General features: G+C 47.8%; 2 protein-coding genes across 8 annotated transcripts in view; one reads left to right on the forward strand and one right to left on the reverse strand.

The window, feature by feature from the left end:
• The window catches only part of rnf220a (ring finger protein 220a), a 112,723-nt gene extending 100,301 nt beyond the window's left edge, over nucleotides 1-12,422 (reverse strand). For 2 of the 7 annotated variants that reach the window (XM_052088760.1, XM_052088756.1), the window contains exons 1-2: nucleotides 12,169-12,419; nucleotides 3,407-4,252 (exon numbers count right to left, since the gene is read on the reverse strand). In XM_052088760.1, the coding sequence (XP_051944720.1) occupies nucleotides 3,407-4,061 (655 nt within the window). In that variant the 5' untranslated portion in view covers nucleotides 4,062-4,252; nucleotides 12,169-12,419. Of the gene's footprint in view, nucleotides 1-3,406; nucleotides 4,253-12,168 lie in introns of all 7 variants that reach the window. The other 5 variants (XM_052088762.1, XM_052088758.1, XM_052088757.1 and 2 more) reach the window with 4 other exon arrangements.
• The window catches only part of selenop2 (selenoprotein P2), a 224,777-nt gene that overhangs the window by 116,785 nt on the left and 82,297 nt on the right, over nucleotides 1-25,695 (forward strand). The window lies entirely within an intron of this gene.

Consider the following 25,695-nt stretch of genomic DNA (forward strand, 5'->3'; position numbering starts at 1 on the left):
AAATAAAGGGGATCTTATCTTCTTTATGATTATTTTTTAAAATCACATCCGAACTTTGCGCTACAAGACCTCAGTCCAAAACTACGACAAAACAAAGCGAAGAAGCGACAAAAACTGATGAAAAATCCAAAGCGGGTTGACCTCTTGTTGTGCGAGAAGACAGAATGTCTGTGACACCTTTAAAAGGGAAAACGAGGAGGGAATGCGACAAGCAACGCAGCGCTGTGCCCAAAACATCTGCGCATCCTTGTTCTCGTACCGTTTCCGAGCCTGATATTCCGAGCGATCGTTCAAAGTGGCAAGACGAGCCGCGCCGGGTCGGGCGGGGTGCATCTGTCGACCTTGTATTGCGGTGCACGGAGAATCCAAACAAACAGTCCTCGGCTCTCACACATGGGAAAGGGAGGCTCTGTTTGGGGAACAAGACATCGAGGAAAGATGGAGCGACGTGGAAGATCCCGGAGAAAACAACGACGACGGCAAACGCCGGAGGCCGAAGCGAGCGCGTGCAGCGCCGAGACGTACCAAAAATAAAAATAAGTCTTGCTGCCGATAAACAAATGTGTCGAAACTCTCAACACACCAATTCCGATCACAGACAATTCCCGTTTGTTTTACTCTAAAGAATCCTCCTTTGGATTCGAGACGCTTTGTATGAAAGCATTACCGTATACATTTAGTGAAAGTAATCCCATTTACATGAATATGACACGTCTTGTCCAAAAAGGGCATGATGGGGCATTTCGGTGCAGGTTTAGCAGTTGATATGTTGGCGGCTTTGGTTAAAAGCCATCGTGTCTGCCTGTGCATTGGGGGGGATTTGCATACCGGATGCCGCTTGAAGCACTTTGCACCCACATGACAGACGTGCACGCAGCAACTGAACAGAACTTGGAGATGGGCTACTTTGCAAGTTGGTGGATGAGAAGATTTGGGAGAGAATTCCTTCACAAGTCTCGGATTATGTGCCACGAGAGATGATTGGACAGGGGTGTGTGTGGAGGGGATGGGGGGGGCGGGGGGGGGGGGGGTCCCCAACCACCGGGAACGGGCCTCGGCCCATTTGGGACCGGGCAGCACAAGGACAGACCGGCGAGCTGTGAGCAAATTGAGGTGTGCGCGACTCAAGCCCGTCAAGCCCCCCCCCCCCCTCTAACGTCGCTTTGCAAGTTGAAATCAGCAATAAACGAAAGAAGAAGCGCTAAACAGAAAGGGATTGTTACACAATGACCAAAGCGACAGCAAAATGCGCAGCTGCTGGGCAGCCATGACTTCCGAAGATGACGCCGTTTCGACAAGAGAACGTCCTCCCTCCCCCGAGTGAAGCTGTTGAGTTATCAATCCAAATTTTGGAACATTTCCAGTAGGGTAAAACCCCACATGGTGCGCTGACAGAAAATTTGGGGCCAAATTGAGCTTGTCTTCTTTTGGTCGGAAATAATTCCATTTCAAAATTGACAAACGGCAAAATGGTGGATGTCCTTCACTGTTGCTGCGTTTTCCAGTTTCAAAACACAGCACAGAAGCCCTTTTTTTCCTCATCGTACACTCGCCATTTCTTCACAATGCTGTCAAGTCAAGTCAAGTCAACAGTATTTCTCGAGCACTTTCAAACAACCATCGCTGCATACAAAGTGCTGTACACGGAGTGATTTAACATGCACAATAAACAGTAAGACAAATCGGTAAGAAAGGCAGTAGAAAGCACTAAACAGTAAAACCAAGAACAAATCAAAGTCATGCTGAGTCGAACGCCAAAGAATACAAGTGAGTTTTGAAGATGGGCAGCGAGGAGGCTTGCCGAATGTTCATTGGGAGGTCATTCCAGAGAGAGGGACCGGCAACAGAAAAGCCTCCATCCTCTCTGAGCCTCGGTTTAGTTCTTGGAACTTCTAACAAAGACTGGTCCACAGACCTGAGGCGCCGGGCAGGTGCGTAGGGGCGGATGAGCTCAGAGAGGTAAGCTGTCGTACAAATGGCGAGCAGTCACAGCTTATGCTACGTTATAAAAATAGATGTTAAATTTTCTTCCAAATCCCCCTAGTGGTTGCATGTACTCATAAATATATATACTGTATATATATAAGTATAGGGTGGCCCGGTAGTCCAGTGGTTAGCACGTCGGTTTCACAGTGCAGAGGTACCGGGTTCGATTCCAGCTCCGGCCTCCCAGTGAGGAGTTTGCATGTTCTCCCCGGGCCTGCGTGGGTTTTCTCCGGGTGCTCCGGTTTCCTCCCACATTCCAAAAACATGCGTGGCAGGCTGATTGGACGCTCTAAATTGTCCCTAGGTGTGAATGTGAGCGTGGATGGTTGTTCGTCTATGTGTGCCCTGCGACTGGCTGGCAACCGATTCAGGGTGTCCCCCGCCTACTGCCCGAAGACAGCTGGGATAGGCTCCAGCTCCCCCCGCGACCGTAGTGAGGATCAAGCGGCTCGGAAGATGAATGAATGAATATATATAAGTATATATATTTTTTTTTCACTCCGGTGCAATTTCACCTGGAAAGTCATTGTGGGATTTTTCTGTTTCTTCTGCCCCCCTCCCAGACCCCCAGTTTCCGTCTCATGGTTTGTTTTTATCGGATCAGTCTCAGCTCGTCGCTTTTGTCTCTCATTTATTAGCTCATGGATTCACCCCCCTCCCCCGTAAAAACACACATCGTCTTAAACCTTCGAAAGCCAGCTGGAAATAAGACAAAGATCAAAAAGATGCAACGGTGGAAAGGTGAACACAAAATTTCAAAATGCCATTTGAAACACTTTTCCAAATCACGACAGCAACTCGGAGCTGGTTTGCCCTTGGCGATCCGATGCAGTTTTTGACTCGCGCCGGATGTCAAAGCGCTCTGCCAAATGTGTGTTTGCGACTGGAACGCCGCCTTCTCTTTCCATCACACGCATACCAACATGCGCGCGCACATACACTTGCATCCCACAGATACTCTGGTAAGGTTTCGGGAATGTGGGCAAATCTTTTGGCCGCCGGGGGGGAACTATGATGAATACTGATGGGGAAGGAGCATGGCCAACCGACTAGCGCGCACACACACATGCACACACACACGCATACAGTTTGCAGTACGCAGGAGGGCCAAATGGCATCCCCTCCCCTGGTAGATGCTAATGTGTCTAGCGGAGCTTGCGGGCTTGTGAATCAAGGATTGGTTGAGCCAAGAGAGATGATGACAAGAAAACAGAGATGGGATTGTTTATCGGTGTGTGTGATGCAAGTGTGTAAAATTATTTTGGAACTTGGTCTGTTTTAATTAAAGGGCTTGAATCGGATCGGATTTTTTCCCTTTTGGTGTATTTTCTTCGAGATCACAAACATATTGCCCCGCCCACAACTGTCAAGTGAGTGCGTTTTACAAAGAGATACGGAAAAGACAGAAAAGTGTACTTACAGCGCTCGATGCGGTCCTCGGGGCTGGATGAAGTCTCGCGGTCTGAAAGAAGGCCGGACACAGCAAAGAGCTTCTTCCCGCCGTCCTCGACGGCCTTCAAGGCGCCGGCGGGCGAGCTCCCGGGTGGGATCTGGGCACCGCCAAAGTCGTATTCTTTCCCCTCGGCGTCGGAATAACGGAGGTGGGGGGAAGCTTCCGCGTCCAGGCAGCCTTTCAGGCGCTTGGCCGGCGTGAAAGCGGACTGATAGCCGCCCGGCGCGCCGTCTCGATCCTCGGGAGGAGAAGCGAAGGGCCTGAAGGCCCCGACACCGCTGTGATTCAGCATGCTGATTGGCGAGCAGTCCAGGTTGGGCGGAGCAAACTGATGATGGAGGTGGAGGAGGGACGGAGGAAAGTCCCTGTTGGGGAAACCCGGCGGGACGCCGCCTTGGCGGTGGTACATTGACGCAAAGGTGTAGGAGCCGTTGTTAAACGGCAAGTGAACGTCTTTCTCCACCGAAACGGGCACGCCGAACGGGCGCGGTTGCTGGCATGGAATGGAGGCGTCGCGGGAAGCTTCGGCGGTGGAGGCCAGGACCATGAGGGCGGGCGAGGCCAGGGGATTGGGCAGGTAGGAGGAGCTCTCCATCTTGAACGCTGCTCTGTGGAGGTCCATGTCGAAACGGATGAGGGCGCTCGAGAAGAATTGAGGACGAAGCGCTTCCTCCTCGGAGAAGCTCAACGCGGCCTCCTTGGGAAAGCGTCTCAGACCGGAGCTGCGAGTCGAGCCGGGGCGCTTGGCTCTGCCAAAGCCCGATTGGGTGTCGAAGGTCCTTACAGTCGCTTCCTCATCTTCCGCTGGTCAAACTGCGAAGAGACGGAACCTGAGCGTGAGATGTCAAAGCGTCTCCTCATTCTTCCGGCAGGGTGACGCAACACGGAAACGATTTGATTGTTAGCATCTTGCTCAAAGGAGTACCCCCCCCCCCCATTTTCAGATCACCACCGCCGACTCCTGCACTCTTTCGCAAAAGTCAACCCATCACATGACTCCGGTCCGATTTTTTTCGATGCCCTCCAAACTCAAGTGCTTGTCCTCTAGTCTGCAAATCAACCCCCACCCCCCACCCTCACCCCCCCTTTCTCACAATCCTCATCTCCTCTCATCCTCCCGGCACTCTTTCTCCTCCCTCCGCCATCTCCGATCACAGTCTAAGCGGCTTATTCTTACCATCTCCCAGATCTTACTGGACCAGAACCACTTGTCTCGAGATAAGGGCGCACTCATATTTGTTGCCGCCCACCCACGTTTCCGATAAGAATCGATCAAGTTCAGCCCCATCAAGTAAAGCGCCGACTAGAAACATTCATGCTATACCACACACTTTCCCCATCTTTTTAATTTGACTTTGTTGTTGTTGCTGCTGCCATCCGGCCGACCCTTTGAAACCCCCCGCCCCCCGCCCGTCGTTCTCGTCTCCTCCGATTGCTCCGTCTCACCCTCCTTTCCCAAACTCTCTCCTCCCTCGGGTGATTCAGATGGGTGATATCATATCAGAGCCCTCCATCTGCCATCCACGAGCCAGAGGAAATCTGACGGAGTGAATAAATTAGCTGTACTTGACCTCGCGACCCCAGCATCCGTGGCAACAGGCTAGAATTCTTCCTCCCGGGGATTAGATGGGTTGAGATGGCCTACGCGGAGAGGCGGCCGACGAAACGATAAAATAACATTGAACAGACGTTTATCCCCAAAAGGCAAACTCGGGAGGGGGATCGGGATTCGATTGCACCAGGAGACGACTTTGGAACTTGGATAGGGATTCAAAAGCGATACGCTCCGCCATCAGCATCCATGCGAAACCCGTTACGACCCAAACCTCGTCTCGGTTTCGGCGCACTCGTCCGCCTACCGCACAAAGACACGTGCGGAAGCAGAGAGGAGACGCCCCATGGGGGGGGCCCGCAGCGAGTTGTTTTACATTACCGCCGGCGCGGTGGTCAGACTTGGCGGCTGAGGCTAACACACCTCCGATCCGGACTGTCGCCACGTGGTCTCCGATTACCCTAGCGCGCCTCCCCCCCCCCTTTCCAAATGTGTTTTTTGACCCGCCGCGCAGCACCACTAAAATCGACGCTTCTGTCCGAGCGAGCACGTGAAACTTTCACTTTCCCCACGTCAGCCGCGATTGTGATTTCCGAACGGAGCTCCATCCCCCCCCCCAAATGAAAATACAAGGCCAATTAGAGCCGATGCGCACGCATCGTGTCAGTCGGCGCCACTTAGGATCCCATTTGCTACCGAGGGGATATCAGCCACTCATTGTCTGACAGCGGCTACATGCGTTTTATAATAGAAAATGTCACAGGGGAACATTTACCGCGCAGGCATAATTTGATTACCGTGTACAAGAAAGATACAGCTGTCGCTGCGATATTACACTCGGGGAGGGGCGGGGGGGGTGGTAGGGGGGGCAATTTGTGTCAAACGTGTACTTAAAGTGACTGTTTTACCAATGTCGAAATTGCCGTGTCAACATTGATGCACTTTAACCTCATGGAGCGAAATGACGCTCATCAAGTCAGAGAGGTTTGGCAGATTGGAGTTGGGATGCGTCCGAGGTGAGTCACGACGGTGTTGCTTGCCGGCCCGATTGATCAGAAACACAAATGAAAGATTTGGGAACGCTTCACTGGCAGGAATAGGGATAGCCAACTCGGGTGACCTTTGTCTGCGAGACCCCGCCCCCTTTTTTTTTAAAGGAGAGAGAATTTCAGCCTTCTCAGACAGCAAGATCGGCTTTCGTTTCCGAGAGCCTGCGCGCCGCGCCTTCGGAAGTACAACGATGCACCGAGTCGATCGGGAGCGTTGCTAAGCAACGGAGGGGAATCCCGCGCTGTACGTTTTGTTCGTAAGCAAGGTCGCGGCGGTTACGCCGAAGGCCTTTTTGCCAATTTTGTTGGAAAAAAATTAATCTGGTCCTTGTTGTCAAGGTGTTCGTTGTTGGCAAAAATAGGGAAACGGAAAACGGATGACGCGAGACGTTGAAAAGAGCTTCGACTGTATCCGCAGGAGGTGGCTATCAATGACCCCACAATGACTATTTATTAATTCTCGTGAGTTCACAATTCAACCTGAATCGCGTTCCCGCGGCATCGCTCTTGGATTTCGCCGCAGTTAGCCGAAGACATACGCGCAAGCATACAAAGTCAGATTGCAGTCAGACTTGTTCAAGGCAACATGCAATATCATCGCTTGAGCCCGATAATGACATTGCGCTCCCGAAATCAATAACGATTTGCTGGGGCTAGCATGCCGCGCTGCTCGCGCCGCACCTAAAAGCTCAAGGCAGAGAAGAGGACTTCAGCGGCTGCAAAATTCATTCTTTCTGCGTTCCGCCGATGCGATAGACTTTTGTAGCGTGGAAGCGAAGCCGGCGTAAAGAAAATAGGATTTAAAGACCAAAGACTCCGGGGGATATTCGGAGACGCGGTGTCACGGCCCTGGTCCGGGGGGCAACGATTTCCATTCATACCAAGATCACAGGGCGGGAATCACAAAGCGTTGGGTGACAAATAAATCATTTCGCCTGGTCACCGAATGGCAAAAATCAGTCTGGCCTCCGAGTGACAAGTCGCCCGCGACAACCGACCCCGGACAAGCTGACAGATGACACCGGTGTCTTTGCGGACTGACGGGCCAAGCTCGCCGTCTGCCCTGAGTGAAGGGTGTGCGTGCGTGGCATTGCGTGGCATTGCGTCGCCCTGCAGCGCTCACTAATCTCGGCGGCCGAGCGCCTCCTTTGAACAACGAGCAGCATCCTGGATGATGAAGTCGAACAAGAGCAAAAAAAACGCTCACGCATTCCCCTCTCAACTGCTGGGTTGAGAGGACGACTTCAACCAAAAAAAAAAAAAAAGCGTGCTGGTGCCGAGACCTCTTCTAACGTGGAGGTCAAAGTTCAGAAGGGCTCAAGAATCAGATCGAGAATCAATCAAAATCGCAAGGCGGCCACGCCGAGATCAGCGAAACGAGCACAAAGCGGTGAGGCCTTTGAGCGCCCCGGCAGGTCGGGTCGGGCTCCCCGAGTATCATCATCGCGTGTCTGGACGGCCCGGCTGGCGTCCGGAGAAAAATGATAAGTCATCTACACAGATTCCGACCGCTTCCGATCGATGATTGCGTGTTGCTCCAGAAACGAGCGCGCGCGTGCACGCACAAAGAGTAATTGACAAATGAACGGAGAAACCTGAGAGAGAGAGAGAGAGAGAGATGATGATGTTTGCGTGCGAGAGGGGAGGAGGCTGCAAAGTGAGAGAAAGAGACACCCGATGATACAGAAAGTACGGCACATCCGACAACTCTTTCCCCCTCATTAGGCTGCTTGGCTGACTTTCTCTTGTCGCCGGTGATCTCGCCCCCTATTAGAGACCCGACGACTGCATTAGTCCTTCCAGCACCCCCCCCCCCCTTTCTATTTTGTTCGGGTTTGTACGTCACCCCGAAAGCACGACAACACACAAGGGTGGCGTTCGCCGAAACTTGGCATCGTTTGTTAGTCTTGCAAAAGTCAAATCAGGAGAATTCAAACGGAAAACCTACTTAGCAGTCAAGGGAGAGCACAAAGTGTCCACGGGGAGAGGAAAAACTGCACGGTGTGCCAAGCTGGGCTTATGCTGCAGGGTGCTTACGATACAAAGTCGCAGGGAGGACGGCTTCGGGAGCCCAAATGGGCTGATGAGCTACAGGTGGCTGATAAGGTGGGAGGTGCAGAGCAGGCTGCCTGGCTGGCCCCTCCCCAATATGTCCGCTCAGCCGCTTGTTTTTTTTACTTCTGATGCAGGAGTTCAGAACAACAGTTGTGGTTGGCAGAATATCTTGAAATATTTTGCAAAGGGACGTTTTTCATTTGTGTTTATATTCCGGGTGGGACAACCAATATTGTGTCCAAAAATTAAAAAAAATAAATTTAAAAAAGGGCAATTTGAAGATGACAGACGGGCTGCAATTTGCTCGGGTGGGAGAAGACAAATAGTGGAGACGGCTTGCAAGAGCCACGATGGAATGAAGGCGTCGTGCTTCCTGACAGCCGCAAACGCAAAAGTTTTCGGGTGTCCGCGTTGATTGTGTGTTTGCCGACAGCGATTTAGCAGCGCGCGCCTCCTTGATTTCAATTACAGTCCGCGCTTGTCAAATTAGCTCGCGCAACACAATCATTGGAGGTACACCTGAGAGAGGGGGGAGGGGTGGGGGGGGGGGCGAAAAAGGAGATGCGTGTCATAAAGAGTGAGGAATTAGTGCATATTGATAAGAATTAATAGACTGGGGGTGGGGAGTGGTGAGGGTGGAGGGGGGGGGGGGTCATCAAACAAGTCGAGTGAGCAATCTCCTCTTCATTTACTGTCCGTGTCATGATGCGTTAACGCTCGCGCAACCATGCATGTATATATTCCCAAATATGAGAATATTTAAAAATAATTTTGGATTCATTAATTACTTCCCCAAATTTTTTTTTGGGGGGGGAGCAGAAAAATGAACGTGGACGGCACGTGGACGCCTAAACATTTTTGGGATTTTTCTCCACTTTGTACAACAATTGACAAGACCGGTCTATGAACTCAAAACGTTTCTTACTTGAATCAGAATAATAGTAATTATTACAATTGTTTAAGAGTATTTAAGTGGTTCGTGATACGCACATGAGTGATACTCAAATTTGGGGGGTTTACACAAATAACAGCCCCCCCCCCCCACACACACACACACACATACACACAATAGACGTTGCATGTCCTGGGATTCCAATTGAAATAAACTTCTCACTCAGCAGCCATCGACCCGGCATCTAGGTGTGAATCGGACATTAATTTTAGTACACTTGTCGCCCCGAGATCAATGGCAAGGCAATAAAAACGGACTGCAAGCGGGCTTCGAAAATTCTGTAAATCATCATTTACTGTTTTTTCCCTGGGATTGGACTCTTCTTTTAATTCCCGTAAGAATGAAAAAAAAAAGAAACGGGCCTACATCATTCTGTGGGGGAAGGGGGTGGGCAATAAATCGATTAAATTATCAAAGCGCACCTCGAAGATACTTTTTTAATGGTAATCTTAATCATTGCTAACGGTGTGTTTGATTTAAAAAAAGTAGATTTCTCCAGATATTCGGTATGTTGATGGGTTATTTTGTGTCCGTTTAAACTCCGTCTTCGTTTAAAATTAAATCCTACCCGTGTCCAAACATTTTTTCCGTCAATTGGGGCTCGCAAAAACCGCAGCTCTGAAAGGAAGGCGTAGTTCTGTAAATCGCCGAGGTTGGAAACGGAAATGGGGAAATAATAACCTGATGCGCTGCGCAGAATAAAAAATAAATATACACTAATAACAGCTAATGTGGGGGGCGGGGGGGCTTCTTTAATTATATTTAACTAACTTGTATTTCATTGTTTTATTCAAACCGCTAAAATCGTCCTCGCGTATTTCCATTGTGATTCATATGCATTAAAATAACCATTTACAATTATTATCAATATATATCGATTCATAATTGGAAACACATTTTAAATAAATGACATTCCGATGGATTTGTTTGAACTGGTCTTTGGAGATATCGGACACGATTTGTTCTTTTGCTCACATGATAAGAACGAAAAGGCAGTTTTCGTTGTCGAGCGGAGGCGAGCTTGATTGATTGAGAAAAAAAGAAATTCGACTTTTCCGCAAGGCGCTCCCGTTGCGGTCGACGCAAAACGGAAGGCGGAATGCAACCGGCATTCAAAAGATGAGCGTCGTCGTCCCCTGCTCGTGCATTTAGTTGGAAATTAAAACAGGCTCGCGTGGTCGTTAGAAGACGGGCTCGGTTGATCCGGCAATCAATAAATCAATTTCAAGTCATCCATCACTGAAATCAAGGCAATGATCACTTGATGCGAAGCCAGTTTCTCTTTTTTCGTTTTCTTTTTATTTTATTTTTTTTAACCCAAAAACTCATGTCGTCGAATTTGTTTGGCGTCCAATCGCTTTTTTCAGCGCATCTCCTGTATTTCTCTTTTTGGGGACTTTATAGATTCCGATGCAAAATTTAAATATGTGGTCTTTCTTTTCCTAGACACCCCCCACCTTTATTTGTCATGGCAAACTGCGGTGGTGTGTGTGTGTGTGTGCCCCGTTTCAATAAATCGACGCTTGCTTGTTGTCCATGTTTGTTGAAGAACAAACATGACAAGTGACGAATTCCCTCTCTTGGAAATTGCCGATGGAAAATTCACATTTTCTCTTCACGTCGGAAATGAAGTTGGTCACTTTGCCGTTGTTTTTTTTTTTTTTGTAACGTGGGACTTTAACTTCTATTTTCTTTTCTCATGTAAAACGAGGGAAAGCAACGGGATGCTTTAAAGTTCTATAGAACGGTCGATGTGATTTTCAACGACGACCCCCCCGCCCCAACCCCAAAAAAGTCGTAAATTTTACTAAAAGTCAAGGAAATTAATCATCCGTGAGACGCGCTTTTAAAATCTCGCCCCCTCAAATGTGGATCCAGTAAAAAAAACAAAACCTGGAATCGGTCTTGAGGGATGCCGGCTTTGGCTCGCGGCGGCCGGCCACGAATCCGGAAGACCCGCCAGGCTTCCTCCGGCCGGTGGCTGCTCGTTTCCAGGGAGGGGGGAAGGGGGGGTGACAATTCGAGCGGCCCCCAATGAACAGGTGTTTTTCCCTTCGCGAGGCCTTTGTGAGTGTGCGCGTGAAGCGGACGCGTGCGCGTGCATGATTCGGAGCCTTCTCGTTAATTTCACGCATTTGTGTTCGGCAACGGAGCAGAAAAAAGAAAAAGATTTTTCTTTTGCGTTTTATTTTTATTTTTTCTTGGTCAACGTTTTTATTTGAGTGATTTTCCGACGTTGAACAAAATCAGTAGTCCAACGTCACTGCATTTTTGTGGTCCAAAGTAATGTTCTTGATTAAGAACAGAGCATGCTGCACGTTGGCGCCATATGTCTCCATTAAAAACGGTTTAATGCGCAGCACACCCATTTGTAATTTATAAAAAAAAAAATGTGACAGCATAGCGAGATAGAATCCCCGCTGCGGATACAAAGTAAAAATTAAACAGTAAAAGAAAGTCCAACTGTTTCATTTTTGTTAAAAACAAAAACAAAATGGATGATTTAATGATTTGATATTTTCTCCTAAAATAACGATTGCTGTCACAAGCATTTGCCATATTTTCTATTTCTCCCCAAACGCATTGTGGAGGAGTTAAATTATTGCCGTTTATCAAATTATAGCCTTTGTGTAAATGTTATGGGTATTAGTGAGGCGCGGTGATTATATACTAATATACTCGCGCGTGCACACACACACACACACACACACACGTACACACACGCACACGCACACACGCACGCGCGTATCATACTTTCCTCATCAAGTGTTTTTAGGAGGACACGATCTTGTTTGGGAACCTGACAAGTGCGTTTCACGCACGCGCGCGCACACACACACACAATACAAACAAAACAAACGCTCGCGCGCACCACACACCTTCTGCGATATAAACGGACGTGAGCGCACACGCAGAAAGCCTCGAGTCCAAAGGGACACTCGGAGTCACTTGACGTGACTTTCTCCCCTTTTTAGCCCCAAGAGAGTAAAACGCACCCCCCCCCCCCCCCCCACACACAAAAAAAACGACCGACAATTCCACTCAAACCAAGAAAAAAACTCCACAAACACTTTCTCAGCTTCAAACTCGGAAAGATAGGTGCAGGAAAAGTGTGACTCACCTCTTCATGGGAGAATCCACTACTTCTGTGGAAGCCTCCTCGGTTTCCGGCTCCTTTTTTTTTGTTTTTTTGTTTTATCCCCACAACAAACCCAAAACTTTTCGCCAAATGACAGTGGCGGTGACTCGCGCGCCGCAAGCACCGAGGATAACCACAAGTCAAAGTAGTTAACACCTCCCCGTTAGCTTGCCCAAGGAGGACAATGTATGCGCGTAATAGAGAGCGCGAGTGTGTGTGTGTGAGAGAGAGAGAGAGAAAGGGGGTGTGGGGGTGGGGGGCGAGCGAGAGTTAGAGAGAGAGAGGCTGACTTTCCACGCTGAGTGTAAAGTGGCTATCAGTGGCGAGACGTGCGTGCAGCCCCCTCAGCTGAAACGCGCAACGGAAAGGCGAGTGGGAGCCGCGGAGGGAGCGCAAGACGCGGTGGCGGGCAGGGAAAGGAGGTGGGGTGGTGCCGGTGGGCTCTCGACAGCTAAACGTGTGAGTGGGGGCAAGGGGGGGGGGGGGGTGTCCGGGGTGCGAGAGCGCGCACGAGGCGCAGTGCTGCCGCGCAGTGCTCGGCTACGCTCTCTGACGCAAGGGCAAGAACAAACGCACGCAAGCACGCACAAGTTAAAAAAAACTGCCTGCCCCCTCTTTCCTTTCACACTTGGTCATTTCAGGGCAAGCTGGGTGCTTTTTGGGGGTCTTGGGGACTACAGCACCCGCAAGCTGACATCTGGGCGCTTCCAAAGGGACCCGCAACCCCTGCTCCACTAAATAATGACAAGAAAGCAAAGAAACCGATTGAAATGCAGTCCTGAGCACGAGCGCGTGCAAACCGAACGACGGTTCTTGAACTCTTTCCAACCAATGTCGCTGGCGAAATGAAACACTTTTTATTTGACCACATCCCTGCGCTTCAGTTCGCCTGATTGTATTCGTATGGTGTCCATATTATGACGTGGTAACGCACAAAATTGTCAAGGGTCAAAATGTCAAATCTCACAGTTGGACTCTGATCCAGATTGTGATATTCCCAATTGCCAAATCTCAATTTTGACGATTTCTTTCCGGAGACTGGCGGGTTATCTGCATGTATGGCACCTTGATACAAAGGCAGACCACCTCTGCTCCTCTATCTGGTGTTTCGGTCCCCTGGGCGGTTTCCAAACAGCTTTGTGCGGAAAGTGAATGAATTATCCCCCTCCTTGCTCTCTCTCTCTCTCTCTCCTGTCCGACAGACAGCTTGCCATAAAGCCGATGAAGTCCACCTCCCTCAAGAGGAAGACGATCAGACGCTTAAAAAGTGCCCGTTTGAGGAAGTCGACTGGACTTGGTGGTCATTAGTGGCCATTCAGGCCATTTGATTTCTAATTTCTAATTTCAAATCCCAAAAAGGCTGATTACTTTTTGATCGTCCTCGTGTTAAAATGGTTTATTGCTCGCCTGATGTTGGAACAAAAGCAAAATGATAAATCTGTCGTCTGCATTGTGTGTGAAGAATGTTACCGAAGAGAGGGGGGGGGGGGGTTAAAAAAAAGTACTGTCATTTGATAATTAGGCCGAACAAACTGGTTGAGGTTGTTTTCGCTGCACTACACCCCCTGCTGGCCACACATGGAAGTGAAGAGCAATCCAAAACGCTGCAGATGTCCTTGTTAGTTGTTAACAAGCTTCGACATAAACATGACATGGGGTGCTGAGGAAAGCGACGTGTGGGTAAAAAGTTCTGCGTGCAAAATCCTCTTAGGTTTATCTTGTTTTTCCTCTCATATTTTTCCACCATAACACTACAGAGTGCCTTAAACTGGGCAAGACAACTTATTTTATGTGTTTTTGAACTTATTCAGATTTTTTTTAAATGCTTCGATATAATGAGCATTCAATATTTGATCACCTTGCATTGATTCAAAACATCACCGACTGCGAAACAATATCTCGTTGAGGCGATAACGTGCACATTAGTCACCTTAAACGTGCGTCATACAACGAGAACACGTTTAGAGTGTTTGAATTGCCCCCACCCCTTGCACTTTGATCGAGTTTCACACAATAACATACTCATGTTTAGGTAACAATGGCGTGGGAAAAGTGAAGAGGGTGTGTGTGTGTGCGTGTGTGTGTGTGTTTGCATGCGCTGGGTGGTCTCCATACACATGAGGGGCAGCGGCGGCAGTAGCAGTGCCATTAGTGGTGTGTTGTCTTGCTAATAGGCTCAGTTTGGAGTCAATGGGCTGACCGAGGAAGAGGACCATCCATGTATTCGATCCCTTTCTATTCAAAGTCTAATGCCACCCTTAAGTCCAACCCCCTGATGTTTTCAAATTCTGCTGCTGTGTGTATTGACCAGGAAGCGCTTTGATAGCACCTGTTTCGCCGCCGAGGCATCTGCTCCGCTGCTCTCCTCAACTCGAGAGCCAAAACTGTTTCAGATGCACGCAAGTAGAAAAAGTACACTGACAGAGAGACGGCTCGGATTTTTTTTTTCCACTTTGATCAAAATAATCACAGCGAGCCTGATCTCACTAACCTTTAGTGCAGGGATGCCAAACCCCATTTTTGTCGAGGGCCACATTGTAGTTACCGAGGGGGGCGGGGGGGTCTCTCACAGACATACATTCAGAGGATGAAAGGCGGTCTCCGACGTTAGATCATTCATCCGCAAGTGAAGATCTTGCAGTTTTTATTAAATGTACTTTGCACGCGCCAATCTCCTGCGAGTCGACTGCTCACCTTACCGATGTTGAATTGAAAGGGACCGAGGGACTGCACACCCCTAAAATAAATGTCACGTCTTCCGTTGTCATGTCAGGGGTTGTCCTCTCAGAGGAACTGCTGTTGGACCAGTCAGGCTATTTTCAAGTACGACGTGACCAAGCGTCTGACCGAACCCACTCAAGGCACGTATTACCACGCGGGCCTTAATTTGTTCAACAAACCATGTTTGAGTTGTGATTTACAGCTAATTTGGACAGCCAACGGTCACGCCCGTCTTTGTTTTTAATAATTTACGACAGGTGGAATTTATAGCTCTTGCTTCTGAGAAGCCGCCATATCCATATGTCTGTGACATAATGAGATTTTAGCGCAGCAAGATTGTAAATTATGGTGTGATTTGCTCTCTTGCTGTTTTGTCGGGCACATGCTTTGCGCGCGTGTGTGTGCACGAGGTGGGGGTGGGTGGTCGGGGGGTTGGGGGGGGGGGGGTTAGCTTGGGGATATGGCTGGCATTTGGCTGCCACAGCGCTCTAATTGCTGACGTACACACAGATAGATGGGACCTGATGGTTTGTTGTCGCCACTGGAGGGAAAGAGGAGGAGGCGATGGGGGTGGGGGGGGGCGAGAAGGAGGAAAGAGGATTGGGAGGAGGAGGACGACAGGGATGTTGGGGCATGGATGAATTGGTAAATAGATGGAGAGACAAGTGAGAAGGAGAGATATTGTCTTGTGGCGGGAGACGCAGCTGCCAGCGGCTACACGGCCAAGCGGTTAACCACACTGAAGGAGCCACATTTAGTCAAAGCAAAGTGGGGAGACGAGGGCCAAGACTGAATCCACATTCATCTCGCGCTCAGTTCCGTTGCTCCGGGGAGCTGTTGGAAGATGAAGAATTACATGGCCCCTGATCCGATTACATTACAGAACCGGCGATTACATGCATTTGACTCTTGTAACCCGCGAACCAAATAAATAAATATGTAAAGAAATCAAAGAAAGGAGGGTAGGGGAAAACATACATGATCTGATTAATTATGTCATTACGCGGTATTTGTTTCGGCGATGATGCATGAGCAACGTTTTGAGAGAAGCTGGACGGGTAATTTCATCAATGTTTCACTGCCTGCCGTGGCATTCCGCTCTCATCGTAATCACGTGTGCTGGAGAGCCCGCATTCGCAAACCACACGAGCATCCCTCTTATAAGTGACAGTTTTGCACTGAAAAAAAATGGAGGCGCGATACCTTGTTTGCACCGTCACCACGGAACAAAAAAATATATATATTTTCTTGCCGTAATTCACGTGTAATATGACGCCAAATATCTGGGAAAGACTGAGGAAGTGGGTCGAACGGAATTGAAAACGGAATATAGTGTTCAACCTCCGTTTCATCGAATACACGACATAGATAAAATATTTCATGCTCCAACTGATAGAATGGATTAATTTTTGCAAATCATTAACTTGTCATTGACAAAAAAAACTGGAACAGGTGGCAAAAAAGTTATGGATTGCTCATCAAACACCTGCTTGGAACAACCCACGGGTGAACGGGCTAACGAGAACAGGCGCTTGCCGCGATTGGCTATAAAAGGAGCTTGCCCAAATTGCTCAGCCATTCACCACCAAAGACTTTCACGACAATGGAGACCCTGGTGTTTGGTACACAAAGTCAACAACGGTGATGCTAATTTAACTCAGTTACTCCCAAAGACGTTTTTAAACGTCTTTTCAGACTTGGTCTAGAATTGGCTGGTGCTGGATGAGTTAAGCGAGAATGCAGACGTATCACACAAAATGAAATGTTCTCCCTGTACATGAAGTACGACCGTGTGTTACACTCACGGCATTTGTTATGACCCCCCCCAAACCCTCCCAACAAATCCACGTTTTAGGCATCACTGCCAGCACAAACCCATCGCTGGGATATGATCTTGTAGTTTCACAATTAACAACTTGCACTCTTTTCAGACGCAAAATGTTCAGCGTGTCAGGGTTGCCCGTAGCTGCAGCGAAAAGTCTTAATGAGAGTTTGGATGGAAAACGTGCGCGTGGCCGTCTTTTGCTTCTGTTCATACAAAACAAAACTTTCAGTTGCTGAATCAAAGCTAAAATCTAATGTTCATGCCGTTTGAGAGGGAGAGAGAGAGTGAGTCCTTGTCATCGTGGGATAATAATGTGCCGAAGCTCAAAACATCTCATTTGGGAACGCGACTATTTGGTGCACAATTATTAACACCAGACTTTGTCTATCGGCTCAGTCAATAGTTTAGAAACCGCAATGTGTTTTTTTACATATAAAACACACAAGGCCCGAAATTCAGAGTGAAAGCTGGTGCAACAATCGGTGGGTGGGGGGCATCGGGTTGACTTCAAGACAGGCAACAGTCAGAGTGCATTTCCTCCCTCGTGGCGGCGGTCCCTCCGTCATCTTCAAACATCCACAGGGAGTGACTTGTTATTTGCTCTGAGCTCCCTGCCCGCGTTCGGCTTTTTGATTAGAGCGAGACAGGAAGAAAGAAGGGCCGCCGACGGGAGGGAGCGAGCGGAGATAGTGAAGACACGAGCAGCCTTGAGGCGCTTGTCAAGCAATGTCACAGATAATCACACATTGTCTTCAAATAGCTTTGAAGACCAAAAAAAAAAAAAAATCACAGTGTCGGGGGCTGATGTTTTGGGGGGGCATTAAAGCACACGTTCTACAATTAAAGACCCAAAGAAATTAATTTCTGACCTCTCCTAAGGGAAAGTTCATCAAGGGCAAACGTCCATAAAATGAAATGTCCGTCAAAACAAAAGAGGAAGCCCAGGATCTGTTGACGACATCTGTTGCATGCTCGATACGGAGCTAGAGAGCAGCGACTGCGATGTTTTCGGGCAGTCAAGAGGACGACAGCGAGCGTCTTTTACGTCTAGTTATCGGCGCTCCCCCAACATATTTAGACCTCGAGAACGAGATCACAAATTTTCCAGCGGTCATGTGCCTGGTGAATCTGCGCTGGAGCTAAAAATATGTTTAGTCCCAAAGAGGTTTAATGGTGTGTCAAATGGGATAACAAGGATGGCTGACCCAACAGCCCCCCCCCCCCCCCACCCCCATCGTTTGAATTAAACAAGCCATTGATTTTTATGCTGCATATTATTATTATTAGGGCATATTCTCCAAGAGCTCGTGTATTGGAGATATAGAATTTTTGGACAAAGACGCAGAGCACATACCTTTGTGTGTGTGTGTGTGCGTGTGTGTGTGTGTGTGTATAGGTGTGTGTGTGGTTTGTGGAATTAATCATTCCAAAAAAAAAGATTTCTACCCTAATTTATAAAAACCTGCTTGGAAAAAAGGAACCCTACCATATCTAATATCTCATCTCATCTCATCTTCCGTACCGCTTGATCCTCACTAAGGTCGCGGGGGGTGCTGGAGCCCATCCCAGCCGTCTCCGGGCAGTAGGCGGGGGACACCCTGAATCGGTTGCCAGCCAATCGCAGGGCACACAGAGACGAACAACCATCCACGCTCACACTCACACCTAGGGACAATTTAGAGTGTTCAATCAGCCTGCCATGCATGTTTTTGGAATGTGGGAGGAAACCGGAGCACCCGGAGAAAACCCACGCAGGCCCGGGGAGAACATGCAAACTCCACACGGGGAGGCCGGAGCTGGAATCGAACCCGGTACCTCTGCACTGTGAAGCCGACATGCTAACCACTGAACTACCGGGCCGCCCTATCTAATATCTACAGAGCAATTTTCTGTGTCAAACAATTTTTCAAATCCATCCGGGGATGATGTCATCTGACTCGCAACTTGCAAGGTCAGATTGCAAAGAGTCTGTTTAAAGTCACATTCGCGTTGGCATTTTATTTTCTTCTATCGTCTTTGCACCCTCAACTGCCTGGCCGGACACTACCGGCGGCAAGGTTGTTTCAAGCGTCATAGCCCGTACTGTAAACCTGATTGATATACGATCGCGCACTTTTATTTTCGACGCTTGAATCCCGCTTTACCACAGTTGTAAGACGCTTGTGGTTCGACAAGGGCCACAGGGGTACCTTGTATATCGCCGACTGCTATTTTTTTCTCCTGCGAGGTGTTAGTCATGTTCCGGCAGGTCTTCATCTCGCATTTGAAGGAAAAACGAGATCACCTTTGACAGGTTCATCATGGAGGCCATCTGGAAGCCTTTTGCCTGACTTGGCAGCCTGTCACTCAGTGACTCTATTAGCCGTGTGTTTTCATCCAAGATGCGACTGTGTGACGGCGGTCTGCGGGCACACTGCGCACGCAGGCGTGGGCCTCTTTAAGAAGTCACCGTTACACGGAGAAGTCATGTGACAAAAATCAAGTGGCCAGAACAAATACAAATTCTTTTCGGTCCGGTGAGCAGCAAGCCAACTGTCAGAGACATCGAATGGTGTGGCGTGTCGGGTTCGAAGGGCCTACCTGGGATCTGACGGATGCATTAGAAATAAGAGCAAGTTAGTTTATTGTGGGTCTCCGGTTGGTCCGGAATGCTGCCGCTCGCCTCTTGAGCGCTACTCGTAAGACTCCTTTCCTTACTCTGGCATCCCTTCACTGGCTCCCGAAACATTTTAAGAGAAGATTCTAGAATTTGTTTTCAAAGCGGAAGCTCCTTCTCTTTGGAATGAACCTTGGGCGAGACCCTTCGCCTTTGTTCGGTATTTGTCAACCCGTGCTCGGCTTTCCTCTCACATTCCAAAAACATGCCCGGCAGGTGAATTGAACGCTCCAAATCGCTCATGGCTGTGAGTACAAAATTGTTGCCAGCTCACAATTACACCCTTGGGTTCAATTTAGAGTTTTCCATTCATGTTTTTGGAATGTGCGAGGAAACCAGAGTACCCGAAGAAAAGCCACGCAGGCACGGGGAGAACACGCAAACCCCACACGGTCGACCGGCGTGCCCCCGTCATCACTCTCATTGTTGTCAAATAAGACGCCGAACTTCATCTGGCGTAATATTCCAAGTTGCTTGCCCATCGCCGCGTTGTCACGTATATCAAAGCATACGTGGTTCATTGATCTTTCCCCATCTGCCCGGCATTGATCATGAACACAAACGAAGCCGTGAATCCAGCGCTGAATATCTTACAATGGTATTGAACATATTAGCATTGTCATTTTCATGTCCAGGATAGCAGGTGACTAAAAATAAGGCTCAAATGAGCATCGTTTTGCCGATAATGGCAACGGCGCTGCTTATGGCTAAATCAATATCGCGGCCTAGATTGGGCCGACGGCTTTTTTAAGAGCCCATTACTATTGCGGTGAAAGAGCGTCACTGCGCGTGAAACAAAAGGACTCGGAACGAGGAATACATTTTGAGTACTTTTTCAAGGTGATCCCAAGCTATCTTTCTGTGTCACTTCCCCACCCCCCCTCCCATCCACCCCCATCATCCATTTCTTTTCGTTTCCTCCACGAAAGTAAAAAAAAAAAAAAAAGGGGGGGGCAGATGTTGAAGTGTGCTGACATGTCCTTGTGGAGGGATTTCAACCATGATGTTAATAACAATAATTAGCTCTAAGTGTTTGTGAAGGGGGAGGTTTCCACATGAATATTCTGCCATTGTGCTGGCGTGCGTGAGGCTGCGGGTGCGCTTTCAGACAAATGACTTCCCGTGTCTGTTTAAAGGACAAATGAACCGTAATTGCTTGTTTAAGGTGGTCTGCGGATGAAGGCGGCTTTCCGCTACTTCATTTTGTGTCGCGGCTCAACTCCTCCACGTGTACGCGGACAAGCTCTGCCGCGATAACGGAGATTACATTTAATATCGATAGCGCGCCGGCGCTGTTGATTATTGTTTTGTTTTTTTGGTGTTCGTTAAAACGATTTAGACCGCGTACAAAAAGGATCAAGCTAAGGTGCTCGCCGTATGCGAGTGGCTACCTGGATACATTTCCCAGGACGGTATTGATCGGAAATAAATCCGCACGGCATTTAAATCTATCAAGGGGAGGACATTTTCTGATGTACAATGACAGACTCTCCAATCAGCTTTGATTAGGGATACGGTCCGTCTTTACGAGCCATTAGATATTTCAGAAATTATTATTAATAACTAAATAATTTCCACAGATTAACCCCGTTCAAGCTTTATCCATGATCGCTTGGCCTGTAGAAAATTGATCTGGGGAAAGATTGATGAGCGCCCAACAATTTTAAAACATTTGTCCTTGCAATGTCTCCCCCCCCCCCCCCAACCCCATCTACATTTGCACTTCTCCCGAGTGTGAGTAGACATCTGTTCAATACGTTAAACGTCACATTGAAGCATACAGTTAGTGCTGCAACCACCGATATGCTCAAGATTTACATGTTGAGTGACTGGTCCCATTCCAACGTAAGAGGCGCACTGTGCCGTTATGAGCAGAATATTTTGATTTCAAATTCAACAGCAGATCAAGGTAACACTGGATGGTGCAAGTACTTTATATACTGTGCATATAAAGAAACATATTTGCTATGCTTAGAGAAGCTCACTTGTTGTTTTTGTGCTTGTTTGCATGTCAGTGGGAGGGTAGAACAAGCGAAGGTGGGCGGGTCACATTTTTTTCCGCCCCGCCCAGCACATCATCGTTAGCTGTCATTATTTCAAACCCAACCAAACTGTAATCGTCAGTCCGTCCGTCCGTCCGTCATGTTACTACCTTCATCGCATTTCCGTCTATCGCCAATCCGTCAGTCAACCCTCCCACCGCCCAAGAAAATAAATAAAGAAAGAAAAATACCTCCCAGTCCAACAGATAAGAAATCCAATTTGATTAAAATGGTAAATGGAGTGTTCTATATATGGGCGTCTCAAGATCACATGGTGACTGCTCAAAGCGCTTTACACACACACACACACACACACACACTCTCGGAGTTGCTTCGAACAATTTCCTTTGACTTTGCCTGCCTCTTCTTCGTTTTCGACTTTTTTGTGTTCATTTTTTTAGCGGTTGACAAATAACTTTTGTTGCAGTACTGCTGTGGTGTCTCTGTCTTGATTGAGTTCCGGCTGAGGTCTCGTGGCCAAATACGGGTAAATGTTGACTGGGAGGAGATTCAGTTAGTCACCTCAGTAAGAGGTAGGTCACTCCGGAAGATTTCCATTCCTTGAAGACCCTGAATGAGGTCTGCACAAACAGGAGCGGATTGATGGATAGTTGGATGAATGGAGAGGGAATGAGTTATTGAGAGAAGCGGACAGAACATCCTTATTTATTGTTCATGCATTTTTAAACAGTGGAGCAATGGGGTCAAACGAGTAAACAGGACTGGACTGGAGGGCAGGAAGCGGGTGGACCACAGCAATGGAGAGATCACAGTTAGGAATGCAGTGAATAGAAGAAAAAAAAATGTTGAACTGTTGCCTTTTTCGCCTCAAAAACTGATGTTAATCTTCACGATACTGTGGAGATTCTTTTTTTATTCACCAATAAACATCAATCTACAGTTGTAGCCTTGATTCTTCGTTTATTCTGGAACATTATTCAGATTATGATTCTTAATGCAATTTGTCATTTGAATCACGATAGAGTTCACACATCATGTCTTAGTGCCTTCAAAAGGTGGCAAAGGTGCCCTGCAGGTGACTCGACCTTTGACCCTTGCCTTTTCCACACACACTCACACACACACAGCCCGGAGTGAATGACTGATGTTGCTGATATTAGCTTCATCTCCACCGGGACTTGGAACTCTGCAGTGAGTGTATGTCTCAGTGACAGAGGGACAAAGTGTTGCAGGGGGGGGGGGGGGGGGGGGGTGGAATTGAACTGCATTGATCTGATAAACAGAAGCTAAAGTCAAGAGGCCTATGTTAACCTTTGACTTTTTGTTTGTGTGTGTGTGTGTGTGTGTGTGTGTGTGTGTGTGTGTGTGTGTAAAAAAACAAACAACCCCCCCCCCCCCACGCACACACAATTTCGGGTAAAGGATGATTAAGTTTCATGGTGTCTTTCATTAGCGAAATGCTTTAAAAACAAGTGACGGAGTAAATTGGATCATGTTAGACCAGGGGTCCCCAAACACTGGAACATTTGCTACCGGCCGCACAGGGACTCTGAGCAAATAAAATATTTTATGAATCATCCAAGTGTGAAAGGAGCTTTTTTTTTTTTTGGACAACCAGGGCCATCCGCTTGTTCCCTCAAAACACTCATCGTGATAGGGGAGAAAAGGAAGTCATCGTCATTCGGGTCGCAGGTGATCTACAGCACATCTCAGCTGACTTAAAAAATTATACCTTCACTCCACATATTATTCTTTCAAATTATAACACAGTGGCCCGATGCTACCGCCGGTCACTTTAAACCCATGTTGTGTCTCAAAAGGTTTAAAAGCAAACATCAATAACCCAATATGGAATTATTGAATCCCTGCAGAACACAGGAAACGTGAGCCCATGGCGCTTTGTCCATCTCCTATACTCATCTCCGTTGCCATGGCACCGAAGTGTGATTACAACGCAAGGCTAACCAACATGGCTGAAGATATTGACTTCCTGTCTGGTTCATGCAAACAGGATGTGACAGATTTAATTTGTTTGTCAGCCCACCTTAATTTCAACGGAAGGCTGGAGGTGGGAGAGAGGCACAGACGTGGCAAGGTGAAGAGTGAGGCGACGTGGCTTCCGATTGGCGCACTTGCAATTAAGTTGAATGCTCAGCCTCTGTCGGTTTCAGGTGAGTGTCAGCTTTTGATGGAATAGGCCGTTTTGCAAATAGGACCTGATCCGACTCCACATCCAGAGAAAGTGTGCGGTTCGGAGATTAACACGCTGAATTTGGAGGCCCCTTTCAGTATTTAAAAAATATTGATGTTTATATACCCTCATTTGAATTCATACTTTATCAGCAGTTTCCATTTCCATGAAGCTATTCCACAGCCATCCACTAGGAGGTGCAGTGGCACTGGTGGCATCGAGGAGCTTTTGAGCACAGAGGAAGACTCAAATCTCCTTTCTGAGCTGACAACGGCATCTCAACGTGGGTCTGTGCCACAGATGAATAAAATGTACTAATACGCCCAAAAAGAATCAGTTGTCAACATTGTTAAAACATTATTCCTGAGCACTTTATGTTTGCATGAGTGGTGATTGAGATCGTTTTTAGGTGAAAGTGTGGAAACGTGAGCGCGAGATGGGTGCTAACCATGCTAATGCTAGCGGCCTTGGCCCCCGGACTAGTGCGATTTTTATCCTGTTCGTGAAACCTGAAGTTTGCCCTGAAATAACGAGGAATAAATTCTCCTTCTGAAATGACAACGGCGGCTCAAGGCATGTCTCTCCTATTCTTGCCACAGCATTCCGCCACACGAAGCATCAAGCAATATCGCGTTGCTTCTTGAGACAACAAGGCAGATCGGGAAGCACCAAGATGAGTACGGTTTTACAAAAGAACGAATGACGATTAAAAAAAAAAAACAATCCAAAGATATCTTGAAGGATTGACAGACAGGAAATCCAAAGTGAATGTGTCAACCAAGGATGCGGTTTTAGCAGGACAGGAGACGGGGATCACGTCAAAAGACACCATATGAAAAACCTAATAAATGACGTGACGCTGCGGGTAAAATAAATAAATAAAACCATGAGGCAAAATGCATCAGACGTGCCAAAGAGAAATAAAGAAGGAACTGCAAAAGAGCAACATGTGGACGGTGATTTGAAGGGACGGAGCTTGCACCAGATGGACATTCTCATTTTGTATTTGTATTTGGGAGACAATTGTGATGGCAGCAAAGAGTGAGAGAGTGTGACAGTGAATACAGAGAGCTGTATTATTGTTTAAATCATTGATCGCCCCCCCCCCACCCCCCTTCCCTGCCCCCTACCAATCTGTTGTTCTTTCTTCACTATCCTTTTCTTCTTTGCCTTCTTTTGGTCACCTAAGATGTTTTACGTCTGTTGTTTTCAACTTGGTTTTCAACCTTGTATTTCATATTTGGGTGTTCTTATCATCTGCATATAAAAATGGAATTCACATTACATTAAAAGTGCTAATTTTAATGCACTGGTACAAAAAAAAAGAGCACTGGTGTCAAACTCAAGGCCAGGGGGCCAGATAGGGCCCGCCACATCCTTTTTTTGGGCCTGCCAAAGGAAATCATGGGTGTCAACTTGCATGATCCTTGCTAAAATTTGTACCGAAATGTCAAAATGTCACGTGTCATATTCAGCGTCGACATTTTGTTTTTGTTTTTTTTGTTTTTTTAACCCTGATTACACTCACTTGAACAATAAATGAACAAACTATTTTAGCCGACTGGACTGATTTCAAAACTACAAAAAAAATGAGGTAGTGAGAAAGGAGGTCAAATGTTCTTTTTGTTTTGAAGCCGGTCTTTAAAATCCAAATCAATTTATTGTTAATCCTGCATCATAGTTTTGACCGCCTGACATTTTCCATCCACATTTCCGTGAAATTCTTCCTGTTTGATTTAACTTTGGGATTTGCAATCCATCACCTCCTAGGACACAATTCCAAAGCTGTGATCCTGGTTTGTTGTGGCAGCAATGCTTGTCTTGGCAGGAAAATGCCCAGCGCTGAGGTCGAGTGACGGCCCAATGAACAGACGCACCCTGCTCAAGGCAGAGTGGTCGGGGGGGGTGTGCATACGTTTGTGTGTTTGAGATGGTGTGAAGCAGGCGAGGGTGACAGTGACGTGACACTGGTGAAATAATTATGAGTCCAAAACAGGGCTGACAGGGAGCAGCCCGTGCCCTTCAACTATCTGTCAAGTGTCATTAACATGGAGTGCTGATACACCACTGGAGGCGGGGGTGGGGGTGGGGGGGGGGGGGGATCACACAGGGG

The sequence above is a fragment of the Hippocampus zosterae genome, chromosome 15 (assembly GCF_025434085.1).
Source record: "Hippocampus zosterae strain Florida chromosome 15, ASM2543408v3, whole genome shotgun sequence".
NCBI lineage: Eukaryota > Metazoa > Chordata > Actinopteri > Syngnathiformes > Syngnathidae > Hippocampus > Hippocampus zosterae.